Source organism: Dioscorea cayenensis, chromosome 19 (assembly GCF_009730915.1).
Source record: "Dioscorea cayenensis subsp. rotundata cultivar TDr96_F1 chromosome 19, TDr96_F1_v2_PseudoChromosome.rev07_lg8_w22 25.fasta, whole genome shotgun sequence".
In the NCBI taxonomy this organism is placed as follows: Eukaryota; Viridiplantae; Streptophyta; class Magnoliopsida; order Dioscoreales; family Dioscoreaceae; genus Dioscorea; species Dioscorea cayenensis.
In genome coordinates, this window is record NC_052489.1 from 30,176,796 (window position 1) to 30,191,556 (window position 14,761).

Below are 14,761 nucleotides of genomic sequence, written 5' to 3' on the forward strand. Positions count from 1 at the left end.
CTAATAAATCATGGTTTATCCACTTTATTCAAAAATCATGTTGAAGAAAAAACTTATTAAGATGAACTTTTATAATCATTGTATATATCTTTCATGTCTTGATTAATTTTATGTATCCATGAGAGCTTTGTGAATCATGTTGAAGAAAAAACTAACTAAGATGAACTTTTATTAACATTGTATATATCTTTAATGTCTTGATTAATTTTTTGTATCCATGAGCAAAGAGAGAGGACTGATTACTGTGACGAGCTTCTGAGAAAAATGTTTCTCTTTATTTCCAAAAATTATAGTAATTATAATATTCAATGTGTATGTTATTCTATGACACTCTTGTGTGGCACCGCTTGAAGTCATTCATCTAAAAAATAAATAAATAATTTTATGGTTACATTGCATCATCACTCTTTGGTCCATTGATTATTTAAAAATGTTTGCTTAGTCTTGGAATTGATTTTTTAATAAAAATATTTAAGAAATGTTTAAAAACAAATAAATACAGAGATCCACCGTTCACCTGTGACTCGAAAATACGCTATTTACTATGATGGCTTAAAGACCTTGAATTTAAATATCAGTTGTCAGATTTTATTTTTATTTCAAAGATTAAATGAATGTATGATATAATCTAAATATTAATTGCATATCATATTCTTTAAATTATTTGTTAATTTTGCCCCAAAAAAAATAGCAAATAATGCACCAATGAATCTACACAGTTAAATCAAAGCAAATAAAAAAATTATTCTTTAAAGATTGAGGTTGAGTTAGGTACACTACAATAAGTGTAGTTTGTTTTAACACATGTAACAAAAATATATTAAAATATAACAATTTTTTTATAATATTTTTATTTTTTATTAAATTATTTATTTTAAGATAATTGTCAAAAATCCAACGGTAAACTATATATATTGTACTTCACCCAAGTTTTTTCCACCAGAGTGCAGAGGGAATATAATCTATAGAAAGGACCAGATAACCCTAGCAAATTTTCAACCATATTCGAAAAACCAAAATTTTTTTTTTTAATTTTTAAGATCTCCAAACATAAATTAAATTTAAAACAATTATAATTTAATTATTTTTAAAAATTAAATTTTTTTACAAGATGTTGTTGAGCTTACGAGTGCACTTCACATCTGCACCATGTATCTGTTTCTAGTTTACACAGTTACACCTTCGCCTAGTGTTAAACAAAATAAATTAGAATTTTTATTTATTCATTTTATAAATAATATAAAAAAATTAATTAATTAATTAAAGCCCCGTCTCCTCCGTGTCCATCAGCTCGCACTTTCACCTCCATCTCCTTTGCTTCCGCCGCCGCTGTCACTCCTCTTGCTCTCTCGCCATTGATGGAGCTCTACGAGCAATGGAAATCCATCCTGAAGATCCAAAAGTTCAGGAGGATGGTTTCTTATGCCGGCTTCTACTGCTTCGTCACCCTCATCAGCTACGCTTACACCAGTAACACGTACTCCTCTCTCTCTCTCTCTCTCTCTCTCTCTCTCTCTCTCTCGGACTCTCTAAGGCAATCTATGATCACCCTTTCACTCCATTCCTCTTTGATTATGGAATTCCAGAACGAGGGCTGGCATGTCAAGAGCGGATCAGTACTACGCAGCTTATCCGGCGGGCATCGAGCTTCTCACTGATACAGCCAAGGTTTAGCACTTTGAATTGCTTTAATTCTATGGGAAAACATCCCCTTTTTCGTTGGATTAATCTCGCTTAGACAAAAAAATTGATTTTTATTTCCTATGTACTGTTGATTTCATCTGTTAATTGTGTTGTGCGCAATGCATATTGATAAAGTTTTAGGGGTATTCGTTGATTTTGTTATTATACAGTTTTGTTGTGGAGGTGGTAATTCTATCTCTGCATCTTTGGTATCATTTGATTCAGTTATTTTTTTTTTATTGCTTTATAGGTATTGATGTTGGATGACATGCACTTGAATGGTAATAGCACAATGAAATGCGAATGGTTTTGACTTAAGATTCACTCTTTCTAGTTGGGTGATTCAGTTGGAGCGCATCTGATCTTATGGTTTAATTCCTGCTAGTGTTTGTCTCTTTTCAATTTGAAACATGTGTTCTTGATTGAAAATTTGAAGCGGTTGCCATTGTGGTGTTTTTCTTTTTTGTGAAATATTAATGTGGAACTCAACTGCTTTGTGCTAAACTTCTTCTAGTGTTCTACCTTTACAGCTGTTTATGTGTAGCAGTCGGATATGTTTTTCAATGAAGAAAAAGTGAAGTTATATTGTGCCATATTTGAGCTTTGTTTTGTTGTTGGCATGCTTGAAAGTTGAGTTAGGATGTAGAATGTAGATGGATTGAACTCTAGTGTTGTTTTGTGTTATCAAACAAAAAGTAAGCATTTGCTTAATAAAACTGGATTTCTCTTACATATTTTCATGGAGTTTGATGTAAAATCTTTTGTTTATTGGCAGCTGTACAAGGCTGCTCTTGGTAACTGCTTCGAACAAGAAGAATGGGGTCCAATAGAGTTTTTCATTATGGCAAAGCATTTTGAACGCCAGGGAAAATCACCATATGCTTATCATGCTGTGAGTTGAATTTTAACTATCATTCAACAATCAGTTAATTCTTGGTCTTATTGTTTGTTCATCCTAAACTGTTATCCGTACATTTCCAATGAATGGCAAACAGTATAAGCACATGATTGTTTCTCTGTACACTAACTTATTCATCTCAGACCACAAATGAGCTAAGTGCATATGCTGTTTTTATCACCCTAAAGAGTTCTATTTTGCCATTTGGACATAGTTACCTCTCATCAACGTTTGAGTGGGTGAGAAAGAAGTCGTGATAGAATGGGTTTTCTTTCGAGGAGTTTGATTGACAGCACTTGTTTAGGCATAGTATCAGTGTACAAATGATATATAATGTCAGAGCCTACAGAAGGGAGTTCAACTATGTTATACCCTCTGTTCTAAATGGTGAAAGATGGGCTTTTCATCCTGCATTTTAGATTATTTGTGAACCAGCGTCGTTATGCCCCTTCTATACACATACATATTCTTACATTTTGTGATGCATGTTCACACTCATATGCATCTTTATGTGTATTGTAATATGGTGGCACACCTGATAACTTATTTTTGGTAAAAATTGTATCAGTAAGGCATACAAGGAGCAAATGGGCAAGTTGCTAATTGTGTTCCTTATCTTTGTCTTGCTCCTTCATTTTGCCGCTTAGCCGTTTAACCACACTCCATATGAAGCTAATCGCTCCTACCAATAAATCTTATTTGATTTTGTTGCTACATCTTGTCTACTAAGTGGTGTGAGAATTTTAAAAATCATTGTTTATCTTCCATCTCATCAACGAAATATTTATGCAAAAGTAAGGACATTGGCATTACTTGTGTAATTAGTTAAAATTCACAAATCATTAATGTCCCCGAGCACGTGTCACGCCCAACCAATGAAAAGAAAACTCCTCTTTGTACCTGCATTTTGGCAGGTCAGCTCAGGGTATAACTTCCCATTATTATGCAATAAACACTAGGAAATCCTTTCCTTAATTTTATAGGTGGTCAAGGTTAAATTTTCTGCAAAACTTGCCATTGTTTGTAATATCCTTCAAAGTAGATCCTGCATAGCTATCATTGAGCATTAGATAAATACTATTGTTTATTTGCCCTTCTTTTGGAGTTCAGCAACAATAATTAAATCAGTAAGTTTCTAAGAAATCCCATTCAGAAGTCTCCAGTTATCATTCTTGAAACAATCTATCAAACATAATTGTGACATTTTTTTTTTCTCTTTCCAGCAATATATGGCACATCTCCTATCTTATGGGCAACTTGATGGAAGCGGCTCGTAGATGGAATGATTCAAATCTCAATTTATTCAAGCCCAGAAGAAAAAAACCATCCTTTGGACCGACTTTATTCAGATCATGTTCCTGGCAAATCATGGAGCAGAACAATATAGCAGAGGTAGAAAATTAGCTCTTTTTTGAAACATTCTATCAATAGAACTATTCTTTCTAAAATCAATATTATTCTCCCCAAATATTGTGTATAATAGTCTTTCTGCTTTTATGAAGAGCTATAAAAATTTGTTACCATATATTAATGGCTTCCTGATTCCTTTAAAAGTGATTTTTTTTTTTTTTAAATTTACACATACTTTTGAATCCTATCTTCGTTTCACATTGACATATTTTGAAGCACAAACTTGGTCGGCCGCTATTTTATTTTCATCATTTTGGCGTCCTTTTCCTAGTCATTATACTAACTATCCCCAATCTCTGTTTCCTAAGAAAAAAATCATACTATACTTAGTTTCCTAACCAAACTAGAAATAAACCATACTATACTTAGAACTCTAATCAAACTAGGTATCCTAAACCTGCCCAAATTCACACTCCAATGAAAATTAAAGATCCATGCACGCCTATAGATGTACACACAAACACACACACACACATATATATATATAAACACAAACATTGCTACGTTAATGTTCAGTAGTAAGCAGCAAGCAAGCACCATGTCTTCCAAGCCTCCAACTGAAGTTGAAGATGATCATCTTATTCTCCAGCCTCTAGCCCCAGTTGAACTCAATCAAGATTGTCTTTTGGAGATCCTCTCATGGCTCCCTGCCAAGAGCATATGTAAACTCAGATGTTTGAACAAAAGTACCTCTGACCACTACTTTGATCATCTCCTCCAAAAACTCCAGACACTTCGCGCAAGAACTGATTCCGGGATCTTTGTTCACACTGGTTCGTCCTTCTCTTCCTTTAAAGAGTTCTTTCTCAGCAGCTCTTCCGGTGTCCCTCCCGAGTCCATAGAGTTTATGCTCAAGAAAAGCAGAAAAATTGTTGCATCTTCCAATGGACTTATAGTGTTCCAAACAAATTGTTCCAGTACATCATCTATGGGTGATCTTTGTGTGTTCAATCCCGTGCTGCGGACTCTTGCTCCAATTTCCTCTCCTCCAGACGTCTCATTGGTTGACGAGCCAAGGATCAGTGTAACTTGTACAAGCACCAATGATGGCCTGGAATACAACATCATATTGGTGACGATGAAGCCTGGTGAGCACCCTTATGAATGGAGAACTATCTTGGAATGCCGCTGCTATTCATCCAAAAACATGTCATGGGAGTACCTCAAAGCCATTGATGATTTGGGACGTAGAGGTATCAATTTTGAGAATCCAGTTTTCGTGAGCGGATCCATCTTCTGGGCTTCAGACACCGGGAGTTATATGAGGAACACTGATCCTTACATTCTTGTGTTTGATGTTGAAAAAAGGACGTCGGAGTTTATGTCCTTGCCTGAAGAAGCTCAGAAAATTAGCATTGATAATTATAAGATACAAGTCGCGCCATGGACAGACAAATCTCTGTGCCTGATTCAATATATAAAATCAAGAGCAGTGGTAATATGGGTGATGGAGTCTCCGGTTTCGCGAGGTTCATGGATGAAAGTTCATGAGGTGGACTTGGTGAGTTTAGGGCTGGGTGATGTACATCAAACTCTAGACAGCTTCACAATTATCAACAGTAAGCTACTTGTGTTCACCATTGAAGATTGTTTGTATACCTATAGTTTAAAAGACAAGCAGATGAGCAAACTAGGAGAACATAACCAAGGTTTATACCCCCAGCTTAGGCCCTATGCCAATACTTTCCATCCATGTGGCAAATTTGAAAACAAGTAGTCTCTGAAGAATTTGGTTTGGCTTATATCAGTCATAACCAAAAAAAAAAAAGTGTGCATGTGTCAGCATTTGATTTTGCAGAAATCTTGATTATTCATGAGCAATGCAATTAGTTCTATTTCAAATTTTCAATGTTGTATTTTCTAATTAAATGATTGTCATTTGAGATATTAAGCCATTGGTTGTATTATTAAATATTTCATAGTTCTAGAAATCATTCTTGTGTGTATATAGTTAATTAGTTCTTTAATTTGTGAAGCCAATTTGGTTTGTCAAAAATGAAATAGTTCAGCTCAAATCATTAACCCAAGCCAACTAGAAAAATTCTTTTCCAAAGTTTAACTTTGATTTAAATTTTTGATATGGATTCCAACCTCACTAATTATTCCTTCAAATTTTAAATGTTTAAACTTTAAGTCGACACTAACCAGATAAATCAGAGAAGCTTTCATCACAAGTTATCTATTTATAAATAAAAAAATTTAAAAAAAATCCAACTTTAAAAATAATTTAATTATAAATATTTTAAATTTAATTAGAGTTTGGAGATATTAAAAATTGAAAAGATTTTTTTTTATTTCAAATATGGGTGAAAATTTGCAAGGGCCATTAGTTCTTTCTATAAAAATAGATGCAATATTCTCTAATTGTGAACAAATATGTTTAAATAAATAGCGCTATTCTGTAGCTCGCTCCTTCTCCTTCAAGAAAAAGCATAAAATTCTTTAGCTTAGTCTTGGAAATTGAATTCCTTTTTATTTTTTTATTTCATAGATTAAATGAACATTGCGAGTAAAGTGACAGTGAGTCTGAACATTTAAATTAGAGTAAATAAAAAAATATTCTTTAAAGATTAAGGTGAGAGAGGATATATTCTAATTGCCAGTATTAGGAGAATTGTATAGTTAAATAATAATAAGAAATTTTATTTATATCTAAAACACAAAAATATTTGAATTCAATTGTATATATATATCACCCTAAATCTCTCTCTCTCTCTTTTTTTTTTTCCCGAGAAGTGATAAGCCCATCAAGGATATACACACACAAGGAATTGATCATGCAGCTCGATCACAATCACTATTACCAACAAAAGTTAAATTTGAGATCTCTTACAATAATTAAATTTGAGATCTCTAATTTCTCACGTTAATTTTTTATAATAAAACTAATGTTATTGGACTATGAGCTCTTTGATATGATTAATTTTTTTTACTATATTAAAAAGACAGAGGCGTGCACAAGTCTTGACGTAGAGGTGGTGGGGCCTGCGCACATATAAGCACTGGGACCACCCCCATACAACCACTACCAGAAATATACACTCACCCATAATTCGAACTCTCACCACACTTGTAAAGAGTTTTAATGGGGACCCGATTACCAATAGACTGTTTGGTCGTTGGTAACATTAACATTAATATTGATTACAGTAACTGATAACGATACCAAGACAGAATCTGTGAGACTGATGATACATGCATCAGAAGAACTTCCCTCCATACTTCTTAGCAGCATCTCTGTGATCAATGGCGCTGTTCATATACTCAGTTTTCTTCACATAAAATGTCGGATATGAAGCTGAGTTCCATGGGTTCTGCTGCGCCATAACGGTTGTCGGAGTCCATGCCGATTCCCGAACATAATTCGCTGTTGTTCCTATGTCATTGGTTGCACTTGTGAGAGGTTGATTAGCAGGCAACTTCCAACCAGCTTGACTTGGCCTCTCCCATCCACCTTCAGTGATCAGAGTAGGCCCTGATGGAACTTCCACTAATGGCTCACATCTTCCATACTGGTTATTATGGTCCTTGTGCCTGGCTTTGAGTTTTTGCAGTATGTTTCCGGGGGTGCTCAGCCTTCGGACTTCACTGATGGACTCTTGAACTTTGAATCCTCCATTGTTGTGGCAGGGAGGGCATTCAAGAATTGTAGGCTTGCTAACATGATGAACATGGTGTTCTTCAGTGCTTCCAATTTCATTGTATCCATTTCCCCATGATTGGAACTTGAACCTGCTATTTGCCATGAGTTTGGTGGCTTAATTTTGCTTGCTAATCACTTTGAAGATCTGCCTCTTCTTATAGATGATACAGAACAGTGTGTTCGTGGTGCTTCCACCGTTGAAAAGAGAACCGGAACCGAATACTGCACGATGAAAAAGATAATGGAGCATCTCAATTATTTCGGTAAAGGATTGGCTGTATCATTGTAAGAGAATATATACCATATCTCATTTCCAAAAAAATCAATTGGATATGATCCTGAGGTTTTAAAGAATACATAAGAATTGTGATGATTTTTGACACCTGTAGCAAACTACATTTCTGTAATTGAATGTACAATGCTTCCTTTTGAATTGATCTTGTGAAGAAGAGTGTGTTTTGTGTTTTCACTGTGTGGTTTAGAAATCGAATGTCGGGGCTTGTTTCTTGAATCCCCAAGAACCTTCGTACATAATCCTCGGTATGATACTTCTGTAGGGATCCTCCTCTCTTTTTCTTCTTAAATACGACATTGTCCTCTCAACTTCAGATTTGATCTGCAAATACAATGCATTTGCCTTGTCTCTGTTACTAAGAACATCCTTCATCCCCCGTGTCTCAGTTGGTCGACCGAACAGGTAATAAAATCGGCCAGGTACTTTTGGCAAGAGTCCAGGAATGTATATTTCTTGCTGAGCTAATTCCCCTCCAACATCACTCCTGTAACCAGAAAATTTTGCATTAAACATGGTACTAAGTAAGTGAATTAACTATGTCCCTAACAGGGATAATACCTTAATCTGATAGCATCTTTGTTAAAATCCTCAACCCATTTTTTGGTGAAGGGATTGCTCATCAGATCATCATAGTCAATAAATAACTGCCAACATGATGCCAATAAGTGATCTGTTTAGTTATATTTGACGAAAATAAGCAAGAAGGAGAAAAAACAGAATGGAAGTTTATACTGTTACCTCTGCTACATCATCTTCACCGACGACACCAAATGGTACAATTGTGGCTTCAAAACGAGCAGCCATTCTCACAAACTCTGGCTGGTCAGGCCAGAACAGCTTATATTCTTCACCCTGCAGTCATTTAAACACACACCTCAATAACAACATCCGCGTTGGTTTATTCTTTAGCTTCTACTTCATACTACTCTACATTTTGAGGTTCAATTATTTAATCAGTGATGGATAATATTGCTAGCAACCTTCCGATGAAGAGCTTCACGAGCACCACCAGGATAGAGAAGAACAAAAGCTTTCCTTGACAACAACCGATAAATATTAGCCGGAGAAACAGGCAATGCACCAAAGACATTCATGTAATCAAAGCGTGAGAACTCTGGCCGTGAATTCTGTCGCATGTTATAGAACAAAGCCGGATGTGCCATGCCACGGAGAGCAATTTTTCTCTCCCTCAAGAATTCTTCATAAAGTTGGCCAAGTTCAAGACCCATCAGCATGTGATAACCCACAAATAGGACTGGACCTTCTCCAGGAACCCCATCAAGGCCTCTCACAATTTTTCCATCTTTGAGAGTTGAAAGAGTCACCGGACTTGTTGCAACACGAAACAATCTGTGATATTCAGTTCAAATTGTAACAGATGGAAATAAATTCAAACTTAAATTTTCCTAATGCCGTAAGGTGCACCTGTCCTCCTGTTCAAAGATTTTCTTGAATTCATGCATAGTCGGGGGAAGATAATCATCAACAAAGTCACATCGCTTGGAACGACGGTATGTGTAGGTACCTTTGATAATAGTCAGCAGATTAATCCCATCTTCCTGTAAAATTGTTATCAAATATGAGTTAATTGGGTCCAACAAGATGTCGCCTAATAATCAAAATAGTTTCAGTTCATAATGAACTGCAGCCTCAGAAGAGATTTGACATTATACTGTAATTGACTTGTTCATTATCGCTCTTAAGGAACCACTGATGCAATGAAATTGTAAATTACAAATAGGAAAGAGGCTACTAACAAGTAGTAGGGTGTGACCATTGTCCTTGAAGTAACGAATTCTACATTTCTTCAATGAAGAACACAACCTCTCCGCTTCATCTCCGCTCGGAAGTAAGTTGTCCTTCCCACTACATTATATATAAATTTTCAACCAGAGAACTCAAAGTAACCAATGACAATAGAAAGATATTCTAACCTTGCAAGAAGCAAGACATCAGCCTCTACAGCATGAAGGCGAGAATTAACATAAGCAGCAGCTGACTTGAGAAGCTTGAGTTTCCATAGAAAAGTTTCCCTTGGTATGATATCTGCCAAATCCTGTCAACACACAACCATCAAGATTTTTAGCAGTTTGTAAAAGAAAAGGCTGAAAGTCATATGGCAAAAGTGGTCCAACAGCTCATCAAGTATCATACTGAAAGATAAGGGAGCAAAGAAGTAAGACTATTTGACAATTCATTGAGTAATTCTGGAGGTGCAAGGTCATCTGGAACACTAGTCATTGCCATCTTCACAGGATCTCCTGTTGCAAGTGTAAACATTTTCATTTTTTTAACTTTCTATGACATGAAGAACAATAAAGAGCAACAAAACGTTGGCATTAGAAAAAGATCAGTATTTCCACACTGTCTAAAAATATACCCATGACGAAGCTAAGAAGATAAGGGACAGTATTATGAAGATTGCTTGGTAAGCCCTCCAAGACAGGGATCAAAGGTTGCACCTGAGATTTGCCAAATGATGTTGCTACAATACAAATGATAGTGAATAAGTGTTAGACTAAATGCAAGCAATCAACAGAAGAACCATAAGAATTTTGCTGACCTGGATTGACTAAGATAAGTACGAGGTCAATTGTAGGATTGCGAGCTGCAACAGCAAGTGCTAAGCAACCTCCAAGTGAATCTCCAAGAAGATAAATTGGTTTATTTGGAGACATAGCCTGCTCAAATCTAACCGTGTGTTCAACAAAGCTCACCAGTCCTTGAAGCATGAAGATTGAAAAGAAACCATAAAAATGACAAACGAATAAAAATCCTTGAGTTGAAAGTCGAAACACTTCAAAGTAGGTACAAAGCAGAGATTTAACCTTCAAATGGCGTGCGATCATTAATTGGAACGTGCATGCATCTAACTTCAAAAGCCCTAGATAGTTAAAAGTAATGGATCTTAAGAACCAAAAGCTAATCAGAAACCAAAATGTGCATCAATCAGCATTAAATGAGCAGGAACAATAAAAAGTACATGCTTCATACAAGTGTTACAAGCTATTTGTCTTACTTTCCAAGAGACTTGTGATGTAAAATGAGTCCCACTCCAGTGCCATCAGCCCCTACAAGTTCAAACTGTTAACTATAAACAGAAAAAGACCAAACATTTGATACATATCTATGAAGCATAAATAAAGAACAGATGTTAATCATTATTACAAACTTACACTATCTTTAAACATATGTTTTAAATTTCAAGTTCTGATTAAAAACCAGAACAAATGAAATATCAACTAGAGCTGAAGTGAACAATTGAGAGTATGCAAATCTGCCATTCTAACACCAAAATTTCAATCATGTATTGCTTAATATGGGGCAACAATGAAGTTTAAAGACTAATCAACATCATATAATGAAATGTTACAAAGAATGAACAACAGAAATAATTTACCTGGCAAGAACAACAGCAAAGGAGCATTTTTTATCGGCTTTCCACACTCAACAGGGCAGAACCAACGAGGCGGCCCTCCGTCAGGCTTAATGATCTGCTTCGCAGCACTGAAATAGTCCTCCACACTCATAGTTCCAAATCCATCTTCATAAAGCACACCCAAGTCTCCTGCATCTATCTCTACTGATCCCTTCTTCTCAATATGAGAGTCCCCAATCTTTGCCCTTGCTGAAGCTAACTCAACCTCTCCAACACCACTAGCATTCTTCACAGAACTCTCACTAATTGCTAAAATGCTATGATTTCTTCTAACTCCAACTATAGAAATTGGGCGCCAAGATGGAATGAATGAATGAAAACATGAACACATTGCCATGACCAAAGCCCTTGTTTCACCAATCCAACCTTTCAGAATTTTTTTTTTAAAGAAAAACAACATATATAACAGAGACAAAATCATCAGAAACAAAAGAAAACATCAACAGTAACAGAAGATTAATGAAACAGAAGAACCGAACCTTTTCGAGAAAAAGGTGGCAACTTTAGAAAACACAATGAGCTCTATTTTGAGAGATTTGGCATTCAGTCAGCAGACAAAAGGAAGCAAATTAAAAATTGGAAAAAGAGATAAAGAGGCAAAGATGGAGAAGCACGTCTCCTTGGCTTCCAAATGAGAACAAACATGAAAGGGATTCACGATGACTGGAAGCTAAAGAAGAGGATTCCTCTGCCATCATCACTGCAGAAATGAGTGGTGGAAAGCAATGAAGATAATGGAAGCAAGCAAGGTCGTTGTGGCTTCCAAGTTCCAACCATGGATTTTCTCCTCCACTTCCTTGTCATCTTGTTTGGTGGTAGGGGCCGCCATTACCAACTATAATTAAATATTAAGTTTTTATAGGTCCTTATCTGAAAAATGGGACTCACTGGTATTTTTTTCAGATTCATCCATAAAATATTATGAATTTACTTCTCACAACGTATTGATTGCGAAATTTTTCTTTTTCCAAAGTATTCTAGTTTTCAAATGCCTTAGGTCATGTGTTCTTATCCTTATTATTAAATAAAAAAAAAAATCAGAGCTCATATAAAAAAAGACACAGTTGAAGTAAGATATTATTATTTTTTTTTTTTTGAAATAAATGTGGATAAACCACAGATTTATTGAAAAGGAAAGAAAGCAAGATAAAAACTAGCTCTCTCACCGTGGTGAGAGTACAACACACAAATGTAAAAATACAAAAAGTGGAATAACAAGAGGGAGTCTGCAGAGGCGGGAAGCGCATCCCTAGCAACTCGGGGCCCTGTCTCAGACAGTAGGAGAAACTACTCCCGAGCTATGTCATGAGCGATCGCCAGTGAGGGTCGGAGTCTCTAGAGCTAGGAGGTCGAGGGAGCGCTTTAATTTTTCCCGAGAAGCTTTCATGAGTGATTGTAGATGACTATCATCACCTGTTGAAAACCGGGAAAGAAGCATATTAGCAGCTTTCTGAGATAATATTAAAAGTGTGTGAAAAGCATTTAATTGGAAGATACTGAGTGTTTCTTTCAATCCATATATTCCAAAGGACGACGACGGGAGACAAGGTCCCGGAGAGTTCGGATCGAGAGCCAATAGAGGGTAGCCATTTAGACCACAACAACTGAATTGAAAATGGGAGGAGATTTGAATCTAAGGCATGAAGAAAGAAAGTCCAAATTTGTTTAGTAAAATCACAGTCAAGAAAAAGATGCTGAATGTTTTCAGAGGCGTTATGGCAGAGGACACAAGTATCAGTGGAATTTTGAAAGTTGAAACCTTTCTTGAAAAGATTAGTGAGAGTGAGAATTTTGTCCTCTCCAGCTAGCCAGCAGAACAGAGTGACTTTACTGGGGCAACGAATTTTCCAGAAATTTGAGTATAGTGGGCAGCGGAGCCCACCATCAATGAGAAATCTATAAAACGATTTGACTGAGAAATTGCCACTTTTTTCAAGTGCCCAAATGAGGGTGTCGTCTTGATTATGGGAGCACTCAGGAATAATATCAAGGAGAGCAGAAAGGGATTCAGCAGGGGCAGAGGGAAATAAAGATTCTGGATTAAGAAGGCGTTGATGGAAATGTCTGATGGTAATCCAAGGATCAGCACAATCAGAGAAAAGAATAGGCCAGAGGTCTTTAAGTAAAATCCCATTGTGCCATCAATCAAACCAGAGAAAAGTGTTAGCCCCGTTATTTATGGCTTTCGTGATACAAAATCTAAATGATGGCAGAATGGTAGTCACTCTCGCCCAAAAGAAGGATTTATTTTTAGGAGGGGAATGAAACAAAGCTCCATATGGGTCTCTAACAGAGTAGTTAGCTTGGATGATTTTAGCCCAACCACAATTTGGATTATGGGAAAGTTTCCACCACCATTTTCCAAGGAGAGCATTGTTAAAATGTTGGAGATTGAGGATTCCCCAGCCTCCCATGTTGCGAGGTCTAGTGATTCTGTTCCAGGCGATGAGCCTAACTCCTTTAGAGCTCAGTTCGGGCCCTTTCCAAAGAAAAATCGCTATCGAATTTTTATCAATTTCCGGGATCACCCGGATAGGGAGTTTGAAAAACCGACATCCAATAAGCGGGACGGTAGTAAGGACTGAATTGATAAGGGTTAGGCGTCCTCCCAGGGATAAGTAATTTGCTTTCCAAGAAGAGAGACGAGTGCGAACCATGCCAATGAGCTTTGCCCAATCCATTCGTCTGGGTCTTCGACTGGAGAGAGGACCCCAAGGTAGGTGATCGGGAGGCGGTTCTCGGAGCAAACTAAGAATTCTAGCGGAAGAAAGATGAGGTTGAAAGCCATAATTAGAGGAGAACAAACAGCTTTTAGAGAAGTTGATTGCTAAGACAGAAGAACCCTCATAAAGATAAAGAATCAGTTTGATTATTTGAAGGTCTTCTTGTCCACCAGCGGAAAAGATAAGGAGATCGTCTGCGTATTGGAGATGACAAATGTTATCGATTTGATTTAAGGGGACGCCTATAAGGACTTTTGATTTTAGTGCGTGATAAAACATAGCACTAAGGACATCAGAGGCAAGGGCAAAAAGTAAGGGAGAGAGTGGATCACCTTGCCTCAAACCTCTTTTACATCAGATATAACCTTGAGTAGTGCCGATTAATGATGAATTGGGTCTTGGCAGTGCTAAGGATGGAATAAACCCAAGAAAGCCATTTAGGTCCAAATCCTCGGCAGCGAAGGACTTCAAGGAGAAAGTTCCAATCAAGAGTATCGAAAGCTTTTTGCAAAGTCCACTTTAAAGATGTAACGAGACATTTCCATTTTTTTGCAAATTGAAAATGACTTCTTGAGCTCCAACAATATTATCCGCAATGCATCTCGCCCTTGATAAAACCAGGTTTGAGAGTCAGTCCCACGATGAAATTAATAATCTCACTAAGTCTATT

The 14,761-nt window shown here is 36.5% G+C and overlaps 3 protein-coding genes across 5 annotated transcripts; 2 read left to right on the top strand and 1 right to left on the bottom strand.

Moving 5' to 3' along the window:
• The first annotated feature begins 1,274 nt into the window (after positions 1–1,274).
• Positions 1,275–3,926, top strand: LOC120250480. The gene is made up of 4 exons (XM_039259304.1): positions 1,275–1,477; positions 1,587–1,668; positions 2,459–2,575; positions 3,805–3,926. The coding sequence occupies exons 1-4, from the start codon at positions 1,359–1,361 to the stop codon at positions 3,856–3,858; spliced, it is 372 nt and encodes a 123-aa protein (XP_039115238.1). The 5' UTR covers positions 1,275–1,358; the 3' UTR covers positions 3,859–3,926.
• Positions 3,868–5,881, top strand: LOC120250479. The gene is made up of 2 exons (XM_039259303.1): positions 3,868–3,973; positions 4,581–5,881. The coding sequence occupies exons 1-2, from the start codon at positions 3,950–3,952 to the stop codon at positions 5,706–5,708; spliced, it is 1,152 nt and encodes a 383-aa protein (XP_039115237.1). The 5' UTR covers positions 3,868–3,949; the 3' UTR covers positions 5,709–5,881.
• Positions 5,882–7,061: 1,180 nt separating this feature from the next.
• Positions 7,062–12,097, bottom strand: LOC120249469 (acyltransferase-like protein At1g54570, chloroplastic). 3 transcript variants are annotated; one of them, XR_005532846.1, is made up of 14 exons: positions 11,330–11,809; positions 10,949–11,000; positions 10,758–10,813; positions 10,493–10,651; positions 10,310–10,414; positions 10,084–10,190; positions 9,864–9,985; positions 9,687–9,795; positions 9,355–9,488; positions 8,910–9,279; positions 8,668–8,781; positions 8,488–8,573; positions 8,018–8,413; positions 7,062–7,856 (listed from the first exon to the last, which is right to left on the bottom strand). XR_005532846.1 is itself a non-coding variant. In XM_039257986.1 (14 exons), exons 2-14 carry the CDS (start codon positions 11,703–11,705, stop codon positions 8,113–8,115), a joined length of 2,091 nt encoding a protein of 696 aa, XP_039113920.1. In that variant the 5' UTR covers positions 11,706–11,734; positions 11,848–12,097; the 3' UTR covers positions 7,915–8,112. The 3 variants fall into 3 exon arrangements, 2 of the variants coding, with proteins under 2 accessions (XP_039113920.1, XP_039113919.1); XM_039257986.1 differs by lacking the exon at positions 7,062–7,856 and adding an exon at positions 11,848–12,097 and having other exon boundaries at positions 7,915–8,413; positions 11,330–11,734; XM_039257985.1 differs by lacking the exon at positions 7,062–7,856 and having other exon boundaries at positions 7,915–8,413.
• Positions 12,098–14,761: the final 2,664 nt, after the last annotated feature.

Excerpts from the sequence above, each read along its gene's own strand:
- LOC120250479 (XM_039259303.1), top strand. The coding sequence starts at position 3,950 with ATGGAGCAGAACAATATAGCAGAG. Across the intron at positions 3,974-4,580 it reads AGCAGAACAATATAGCAGAG|CCTCTAGCCCCAGTTGAACT; the intron begins GTAGAAAATTAG and ends CTTATTCTCCAG.
- LOC120250480 (XM_039259304.1), top strand. The coding sequence starts at position 1,359 with ATGGAGCTCTACGAGCAATGGAAATCCATCCTGAAGATCCAAAAGTTC. Across the intron at positions 1,669-2,458 it reads TTCTCACTGATACAGCCAAG|CTGTACAAGGCTGCTCTTGG; the intron begins GTTTAGCACTTT and ends GTTTATTGGCAG. Across the intron at positions 2,576-3,804 it reads CACCATATGCTTATCATGCT|CAATATATGGCACATCTCCT; the intron begins GTGAGTTGAATT and ends TTCTCTTTCCAG.
- LOC120249469 (XM_039257985.1), bottom strand. The coding sequence starts at position 11,789 with ATGATTTTGTCTCTGTTATATATGTTGTTTTTCTTTAAAAAAAAAATT. Across the intron at positions 10,652-10,757 it reads TGATCGCACGCCATTTGAAG|GACTGGTGAGCTTTGTTGAA; the intron begins GTTAAATCTCTG and ends TCATGCTTCAAG. Across the intron at positions 10,191-10,309 it reads TCTTCTTAGCTTCGTCATGG|GAGATCCTGTGAAGATGGCA; the intron begins GTATATTTTTAG and ends CACTTGCAACAG.